The sequence below is a fragment of the Quercus robur genome, chromosome 11 (assembly GCF_932294415.1).
Source record: "Quercus robur chromosome 11, dhQueRobu3.1, whole genome shotgun sequence".
In the NCBI taxonomy this organism is placed as follows: domain Eukaryota; kingdom Viridiplantae; phylum Streptophyta; class Magnoliopsida; order Fagales; family Fagaceae; genus Quercus; species Quercus robur.
Genome location: NC_065544.1, coordinates 48,044,040 through 48,054,482, shown reverse-complemented (window position 1 = coordinate 48,054,482; position 10,443 = coordinate 48,044,040). Strand labels below are relative to the sequence as shown.

Here is a 10,443-nt window from a genome sequence, read left to right as displayed (position 1 = left end):
AATAAGTGCAGAAACTAAGGCATCATCAAGAAAAAAATGGGGAACAGTTGCAGGTTTATGTGAGGACGGGGAAGGCAGCCACTTATCTCTCCACAAGCTGATCGAACTACCATTACCAATTTGCCAGCGACATCCTAATTGAACAACCTTCTGGGCTTCCATAATACTCCGCCAAGAGTAGGATGGGTGCCTCCCCAACGAAGCAGTCAAAAAATCTCCATGTGGAAAATACTTGGCTTTATACACTCGATAAAATAATGAGTTTGGACAATTCTGAAGCCGCCACCCTTGTTTGGCCAATAAAGCAATGTTAAAAGCTTTCAAGTCACGAAAACCCATACTTCTCCCTCTTTTGGAGCACACATCTTATCCCAACTTAGCCACGTCAATTTATTTTGGTTTTCCTGCTGCCCCCACCAAAATCGCCTCACCATGCCAGCAAGTTCATCACACAAAGCATCAGGGAGCTTAAAATAACTCATAGTATAGGTTGGGATAGCTTGGGCCACTGATTTAATTAGAATTTCTTTACCTGCACTCGATAGAAGCTTCTCTTTCCAGCCAGATAATTTATTCCTCAACTTATCTTTGAGGTCATTAAAGGTATTCCTCTTAGATCACCCCACCAAAGAGGGTAATCCCAAGTATTTTTCATGTTGCCGGATCACTGGAGCCCCAAACCTCCTTTGTATTTCCTCCTGAATTGGCCTTGGAGTATTTCTACTAAAAAATAAAGCAGTTTTATTCCTATTCAGTTGTTGCCCTGACACTGATTCATAAACTGAAAGGATCTGCTGCAAAATTGCACACTCCTCCAAAGTAGCTTGGCAAAAGATCAGGCTATCATTTGCAAAAAACAAGTGAGAAATACGAGGAGCACCACGACAAACAGCTACTCCTTTGATACTTCCACTTTCTACCTGTTGTCTAAGTAAACCAGATAAGCCTTCTGCACAAAGTAAAAATAGATAAGGAAAAAGAGGGTCCCCTTGACGTAAACCCCTTGAAGGAATAATAACATTAACCGAAATTAGCAATCTTTCCGTTAATAACATTAACCGAAATTTCAAAATTTAAAAAGATTCCTTTGACCAAAACTAGATTTTAAATAAAAAAATTTAATTTAAAACTTTCGTCTAAAATTCCAAAAGTTATTAAGCCGGCTCCGTCCGGGCCGGAGAAGAGCTATCCTCTCTAATCACATCAATACTGCCACAAATCTTTTGCCAGGGACATACAGAAGATACTGTATGATTAGCCAGCACGAGTAGGAAAAAAACAGGGCTCGCAGTCACAGTATTAAAAAAAAAAAAGACTGGCTGTATACAACAATATGAAATATAAAAACAAAATAAATTTTTTGGTTTCCAAAAATAAAATAAAAGACTTTGTAAGTTTGTATACAACTTATTTATAATTATGCTGAATAATTGTGGTTCGTATGGTTCACGTTTTCTATTTTGTTGAAACGTTTGCTAATAGCATTCGGATCAATGACTATAAAAATTTTAGCCCGCAGGTAATATTATACGTGTTTTTATACAATTTTTTTTATTTATATATATTTCAAAAAAATACAAACAATACTATTTGAATTCTTTTATCAAATGGATTCTTAGTATTTAGGGTATATTTGGTACGTACGTTGAAACAACAGTTTTCAATTTTTTTTTAAAATACATATAGGTGAAAAAGTATATGAAAATACGTACAATATTGTTTAAAAATTGAGAACATGTATTTAAACTTATATATTAAACGAGACCTAGGGGGTGTTTGGTGAGTGCTTCCAAATAATAATTTTCCATTTTTAAATAGCATTTCACATATTTTTATACACTTTTTCACCCACACGTATTTCTACAAAAATTTTTAAATAACAATTTTCAATTTTGAAACATATATACTAAACAAGCTCTTAATATCTCAAAAATTTATGTTATCTATTATACCATCTCACTCTAAAATATTTTTGACATCAAAACTTCTTGTTTTATCATATCGTTTAAAAAAATATAAACTACTTATTAAAATAATAAAAAACAACATCACACACCACCCTTTCTACCACAAACATTAAAATAATAATATATATATTTTTAAGATCGGAGCTACAGTGAGATTTCAATGATACAACTTACTGTAGCTCAGACGCTTTTTTTATTTTTTTATTTATTTAAATGTTTTTTGTGACTTGTTTTTTAGCATCTTTTATAAATTTAATCCAAAGCACTTTATCTTTGGCACTGGCATTTGATTTGACACAAAATTGTCAGATAGAAAGACGAAGAAAACACAAATTCTAAAAACTACTTTTTTTTCTATTTTCATTTTGGGTTCGGTAAAGTAGAAAAGGAGGGGCCCGAGGTAAAGAAAAGGTGGGGCTCGAGGTAAAGTAAAGCAGAACTACTTTAAATTGAAAATTTAAAAAATAAACTTTAAATTTCAAATATTAAATATAAAAAGATAAAATTAAAAAATGAAAATGATAAAAATTGACGTGAGTAGGTGTGGTGTAATTGCATTGTAAAAATTGATGTGAGTGGGTGTAATTGCACCCGGATCCAGATCGGAAAATTTGGATAACGTTGACCGTTGACGAAAAGAAAGAAGATCGAATTTAAGTGGAATGAAATTTTAACAATATAAAATATAATTATAAAATAATGTTAACGACTTGTTTATAATTATGCTGTAAGGCTTGAAGCATTTTCCTCTCTCTCTCTCTCCAACAACTTGCATATAGCAAGCTGTATATAACCATATTCATGTTATGTAACTGTTATCACTGATCCAATGGAAACAGAAGTGCCTAAAGGGCAGGGTTGAGTGAATTCTTACAAAGAGTGTAATTTCTTGCATAGTCTGAATTAACATCCAAAGTCCCTATTCATCTTCTTTCTGGTGAAGAGGAATGGCTGTGTCTGTTGTGTCCGGTGTGGTGACAAGCCTTGGTGACTTGCTCCTACAAGAAGCAATATACTTGATCGATGTGAGTGACAAAGCTCATGAGTTACAAACAGAGCTTATACGGATGCAATTCTTTTTGAAAGATGCAGATGCGAAGCAGAATGAATCAGCGTTTATAAAGAATGGCGTTGCAGAAATGAAAGATCTTGCTTATGACGCAGAAGATGTCATTGCGACTTATGCCCTCACAGTTGCATCCAGAAAGGGAAGAGGCATACAAAAGGTCCTAAAGAGGTGTGCTTGCATCTTGGATGAAGGAATTACGGTGCACCAGGTTGGGGCAAAGATTGATGCTATCAAGAAGAGAATTTCTAATTTGAAACAGAGTTTTCAAGAATATGGCATAATAAGAGAATCAACAATGCAAGCAGGCGGGCCGAGTTCTTTGAATGAGAGGGAACGAGAGCAAAGGCAAACATTTTCTCATCTTCAACATGAAGTTGTTGGGTTCGACAATAATCTAAATGAATTGATGGAGTTTTTGCTGAAAGAAGAGGAAGGCAAAAGAGTTGCTTCAATATGTGGTATGGGTGGTCTGGGAAAGACCACTCTTGCCAAAATGGTTTATAACGACCCCAAAGTCAAGCTGCACTTTGAACACCGTGCTTGGGCATGTATCTCACAACAATGTCAAAGAAGACTTGTTTGGGAAGATATTCTGATTAGCCTTCGCTCTGCAGATGAAAAAGAAAAGAAAAGAATTCGAAAGTTAACTGTTAAAGAGATTGTTGAGGAACTTTGCGAAGTTCAGAAGAAGCGTAAGTGTTTGGTGATTTTAGATGATATTTGGGACGTTGAGACTTGGAACCATCTACTTGGAGCCTTCTCAGGGAATGATACTAAAAGTAAAATTTTGCTTACCTCTCGCAATGAAAAAGTGCATCTACATGTAGATCCTGGAGGTTTCCTTTATAAATTGCAGCATCTAGATGAAACAAGGAGTTTGGAATTGCTTGAGAAGATAGCAATATCTCGAAGAGAAGGTACATGTAATATTTAATCCTACTTTACTTTATTAATTTTGTTCTTTCTTGGTAATTAATTTGAATATATTTTTTATTTAATTAATCAATTTAAAAAAAAAATTGTTTGGTAAATAAATTGAAGAAATAGAAGAGTAGATGAAGATGTTACAAGCATAAAACATACTAATACAATGCATGAGATATTTTCAGATGAAATGTTAACATGCCTAGATTTAATTTCTCTAATTTCAACTATAGCAAAGCTGAATTACTCTACATATTTGGTAACAAATGCCTTTAAAGGGGTATCTTCAAGAATATCAAATATTTACTTAACGATGAAAAATAATGCAAAATTTAAATAAAAGTAGGATACTTTTATACATTGGTTGTACAGAGGGATACTTATGTGTACCTTTTGTATTATTGAATGAGTAGTGCTACAAGTTTCACCATATTTATTTTACAAACTGATATGTCACACATTAGAAAGAGGCAATTCAAAATTTAATCATGAGGTAATTGAAACCCACCAATCACATTTATTACAACATCTGTTCATAAGCTTCATGTTGCAAAATTTATAATTCCTTTAGCATTTTCCAAATTGTATTTTATATAGTTAAATACGTTTTTTTAAACCATATGGTTAAATTAGTTTGATTAATAAGTTAAACGTTTTTTTAAATTTTTTTAACAGGTTAATATTACATTTTATATAGTTAAATATGTTTGATTAATATGGGCATGCATGGGTTGGATTGGAGAATTTTCAAACTAACCCAACCAGGGACGGCTTGATGCATTTGGGGGCCTAAGGCGAAAATTGATCATCTTATTTAGATGCAAAATTACTACTAATTAACATGAACTACATAGAATTTTTTTTTTTTTTTGAATTTTTAAGACAAAAAAAATTTGACAAAAATTTTCATACTTGTTGATGTGGTAGATTGATAGTGGTAAGTAAAACTTTGGTGTTAATGGTAGATTTAGATGAAAACTAGTAAAAGTTTTCTAATTAAACTCTGATTATTATTCTTTTTTTTTTAGAAGTGCAACATTCACAATATTTTTTACAACAAATCCTAGATTTTAAACTGTTTTTTGTTTTTTATTTGAAAATATCATTATAATTATTTTTTTGCCATCAACAATAGGCTGTAATAACTTGCTACTTAGCATTAGTTGTACAAGTGTTGTGAAAAATATTGTGGGCGACGTTGCATTTTTCTCTATTTTTTTATTTTTTTTTCATCTAATAAAAAAATTTATTTTATTTATTGATTATAAATAATCCTATTGGTTAAAATTTAGGGGCCTTTTTTTTAAAATTTAGGGGCCTTTTTTTTACTTGGGGCCTTAGGCGGTTGCAATAGAAAACAACCCAACCTAAGTCAAGAACCGGGTAGGGTTGGTGGAGTAGGTTTAAATGTTTTATGCCTTATAAAAAATGGGGTTTTCATCAACCGTTTAAGCCCATTTTAATATAAAGTGAAACAAAAGAACTTATATACGTTGGATTAACTTGGGTCAATTGGGTTGAAAAACTATCAACTCAAATCTAACCCAACTCAAGGTTAAACAAAAGGTCCCAACCTAACTTACAAGCCCACAAAAAATCATCTAGAGGCGTTGGAAGGGTCGGTTTTGATAGGTTGGTGAGTAGGATTCACGCCCCTACCATGCATATATATATATATATATATATATAAGAAATAATTAAAAAAAAAAAAAAAGCAATTGGATGAAACTTATAAACATTTTATTAAACTTTGCCTCAAATAGAATATTTTTATAAATGAGAGATAGAGTTTGTAATTTGCAATTGCCCAAACAGTTTATACGCACATTAATACATAGTCAACTATTGTGTAAAACTCAAATTCCCACTTTTAAAACAAGTAAATATTAATCCAAAATTGAAAGCAAAACAAAGTAATAAGGGAGAAATGACCTATGATGAAAAATTAAAGGTAAAAATGTAAATTTCTCTCTCTAAGTTTGACCAAAATTTATTTTAGTATTTTAACTTTAATTTTGTTCAATTGAGTTCTCCAAGTTTCAAGTTCATTTAATTAAGATCTCTCCCTAAAATTTCGATAAATGTTGCGGTTAAGTGTCTAAATTTTTATATTATTTTTCTTCAAATTTTTTAATAAAAAAAATCCAATTAGTTGGTGAGAAATATTTTCCATGATTTTAAAAGAAAAATGAATGGAAGTTAATGGAGAGGCCTCAGTTGAATAAAATTGAAACTAAGAAGACTCAATTGTACTAAAGCAAAGTTAGAGGACTAAAATGAACTTTTGTCAAACTTAGAGGGTGCACTTTACATTTTTACTAAAATTAAAACCCCAAAAAATGCATAAACCCAAACAGATTTACCAAAAACAACAAAATGCATGAGCTCAAATTAGAGTTGTAGAATTAGAAATCCACCATGTAGATGACATAAACAATTAAAAATCCACCAAAGGAGAAATAAAATTGAAGAAATAGGGGGAGTAATCACATTTTTGTTTTGTTGTGTTTAATACATGAGATGAATGAGAGAGAGAAAGAGTAGCACATAGAGTAGTAGCAAATTTATGTGAAAAGAAGATGGAAAATGAAGGGTTAGGGTAAGAGTAACGGTAGGGTGTGAATTTATGTGGGAGAAGAGTTGAAAAAAAATGAAGAGGAAGGTTGGCTATAGTGCAATGGTAAGATTTGGATTGGAATAACAAAAAATTTCAGAAGGAATAAATTGATTTTCTAGTAATGTGGCACAACAAAGAGTTTAGCAAAATTAAATTATAAAATTAGCTCGAAAAGAATACTCTTCTTTTGTAAAGAACAATTATGGTTAACTAGTATTTGAAGACATAAGAATAAAAAAAAAGGTCCGATATAAATAATAAAATATAGAGAAAGATTTCTCTAAATTTTATGACCAATTGTACTTAGGTTATAAGCCCAAGGGCAAGGGGTTGGTCTAATATTTCCCAAGATCTCATGAGATTCATGTGGTCTTGGGTTCAAATTTCTAGCTAACATCTTGAAACCACTTCTAATATTTTTCTTTTTGAGAATACTAGGTTTGTGTGAAGCAATGAAATTATACATGTTTAGGGGAATAGTTAGGTATCGTAGAACTCTAGACACTCAATTAGCCCAAAAAAAAAGAAAAAAAGGATGTTATTAAATTATTTGAAATCATTTGACCAAAAAACTACTATTTTGAACAATAATTGAATTAATGTTACACATTAAAATGCATTGGTGTCTTAGTCTGATGATAAAGAGATATCATCATGAGTGGATATCATAAGTTGAAACTCTCTAAAAAAAAAAAACTTGAACATATCATGTATAACAACATATCCAATAAATTTCACTCTTTTTAGTAGTCGTTGCCTTTTGGGTTCAATCCCTACTTTCACTCTCACACACACACACACATTGCACAAAATAAAGCGGTTACTCTCAATTTCATATAATAAATACAAAGAATTAAGTGATTGATAGAAGCACAGTTATCAGTATGTACGTATTGTAGCATGTAAAAAAAAAGTTTCGTATGGTAAGGACATATTGGAAGTGTTAATGAATTGTATGATATAGAGGTACGTATTGTATGGATTATATCGTATCATAAAATCGTAAAAATCGTATATATTGTATGATACATAAACATGTGGGTTTTAAATGAGTATTTTTTGTTAAACATTGTGCTTTTATTTTTTGTCCAAGATATTGTTAGACTTGTTTTTAACACAAAATTATTGAGCTACTTAATTAAGCCAAATAAAATGACATGTCCAAGAGGATTTTTTCCCCCTACAGAATTTGGACTCTACACTTGGCCATTAACTTTCATATTTGCAATTTTTTTTTCTATACTATGAATACGGTATTAAATACTATGAATACGGTATTAAGTGACGATATAATTATTTTTATTTTTTATTTATAATTATTATAAGTCTAAGAAAATACAATGCCAAGAAAAAATATGAAGGAAAAATTATTAAAATAAAATAACAAAAAGAGATAATAAATATTGATGATGGTGAAGAAAATATTAAAGAAGGAATATATTTACAAGATGATAACTTTGACTTAGAATATGATGAAAAGAAATGATTATTTTGGCTCATATGTAATGTATTTTTACTTTTAAGTTTAATCAATTTAAACGTGTGTGCTATAAATGTATGTTAATTTGATTTATCTAGTTATTTTTGTTAAAGATTATTACATAAGCGTTCATTAAATAATTCATTAGTTGAATATATTCCAAATTTATGATGAATATACTTTTTATATATGTATATTTATAATTTTTATAAATTTAATTAGGAGTGTGTATCTTACTATACACAATCCACGGAAATAAAAAATTGATTCATGATACATTTTAACAATTATGGATAGAAGTACTTTTGATTGGACTGTACGATCATTATCTAACTTTGAAATAGACCTAAAGTTTGCATTTTTTTTTTATATAAGATAGAAATTCTACTCTAACCTAATCTAAGTGTATATGTGTGTGAAGCTCCCTCCTGAAGACTTGAACCCTGGCCCTTGCCCCCCACATCCCACAAACACTTATACTTGTGGAGTGACCATTGTATTAAAGGTGTGCGGTGGTGACCAAATGATAATTCTAGATACTACAAATTAGTCTGTCTTAATTTGAAAGACATACCTAGATAATTTAAAATATGGCTAAATAATGAAAATAAATAAAAGATTAAAAAAAAACCTTGTAGGTCGACTTTTGTTTTTGGTGTTTTTAATATAGTAAAAAATTGGTGAATGTTTCCAAATTATTTAAATACTGGTTGCTAATCTGTGCGAAGTACGGGATAATTAAAGTAAAAATTAAAAGTATTTATTTTGTTTAAAGGTCTATGAATTGACTCAAAAAAAATGTATAACTTGAAAATGAATGAAAATAAGTAATTTTTTTGTTTAATATAACGGTTTAGAAAAATTCTTTTTGTTTCATATCATTGGTTCCACATAACATATCCTGGTGTGAGTTATTCTATGGTGATGACTTTACACAATACTCAACTGCAATTAAATCTACCATCCACCACCAATCTAATCTATGTTATCTTGATAGTAAATCTACAAATTGCATTCTCCTATTCTTCATCATTTAGAAGGTAACTGAAGTAATGACTGTATGTAATGTATAGATTTTATTCTTTTACAATATAAAATAATTAAAATAAAATCTAATGTTTTGGAAATTTTTTGAAATAGAATTTTAAATTCCTTAAAACTTAGTAAACAGAGTTTCTATTTTACCAAAAAGTGAACTTTCACAATTAATGAGAATTTAACCATTTTTTTCAAAGAGAAGGTAACCATACGCCCAATTTTTATTTTATAGTATAGGATGTTACAGTTAGATCTGTACCATGTGTAATACGTTAGTCCATTATGATAGTTCCAAGTAATATCCTAATACCTATCTATATGATTTTTTTATTTTTTATTTATTTATGATGCCATAAAAGATGGTGTTTAATAGAAGCCATTTAAGATCCAACATATCCAATATTTGTTTTTTGTTTAAATGTAATTTCAGAAGTATTTTAATTGTAAATTTTTTTAATCATAAAATAATCTCTATCTAAACTTTAAAGGAAAGCATTCGGAATGATCACATCATTGATACCATGTCATGATAGTTGCAAATAGCAATATTATTATTCATGATTAATAGATTAATAATGAAACTGTTAATTAACAATTTAACAATTCAAATACCAAGTTTAAACTACAACACTTGTATAGAATACTCCAAATATTGGAACATACTTATTCTATCATTTTCATTATTCAATCAAAACCAAAGTTTCAAAGATAATTCTAATTCAATTAAACCCAATACATACATACACATGAACGTAGAGAATTCAAAAAAATAAAAACAACAATCTCCGAAAGCCTACCTAATACAATCACTATTTATTTATTTATTTTTAGATTGTGTGATTTTTAGTTCTTTTTCATTTTATGTTTCATCAAAATTTTTCTAATTAACCAAAATATCTTCCATATATGTTAACATTAAACATAAGAAAACTTTACATAACTTTTGTTTTGAAGGCACTCCAAGAACCAAAATCAATGCAAGAGATTGTACAACGGAGTGGTGTTGGAAGAATAATCCCAAAAAAAAAAAAAAACCTATTTAAAATAAAATATAGGAATGAAAAGCTGAGTTGAAATTGTAACAGATACTCCCTAAAAACAAAACTATTTATAATATAATATAGGGTTATGGGTTCCTAATCAAATTTGGTTAGGGCTATGGATTCCTAATTAAATTTGGTTATATAATTTTTTTCAAAAGGATGAATATGTTGGTAGAGCCCATTTGGTATAAAATTTAAATCCTATTGAAATTAAAAATGATATATATATATATATATATATATATATATTTTTTTTTTAGTCTCATTTGATATAATTATAGAGTTTAAATCCTATTGAAATTATA

General features: G+C 29.7%; 1 protein-coding gene across 21 annotated transcripts in view; it reads left to right on the top strand.

Moving 5' to 3' along the window:
• Positions 1 to 2,678: 2,678 nt before the first annotated feature.
• LOC126706895 (putative disease resistance protein At1g50180) overlaps positions 2,679 to 10,443 on the top strand; it is a 59,514-nt gene continuing 51,749 nt past the window's right edge. For all 21 annotated transcript variants that reach the window (XR_007648751.1, XR_007648741.1, XR_007648739.1 and 18 more), the window contains exon 1: positions 2,679 to 3,953. Coding sequence is in view for 3 of the 21 variants with exons in the window: in XM_050406473.1 (XP_050262430.1) it covers positions 2,915 to 3,953 (1,039 nt within the window). In the remaining 18 variants the exon portion in view is untranslated. The remainder of the gene's footprint in view (positions 3,954 to 10,443) is intronic.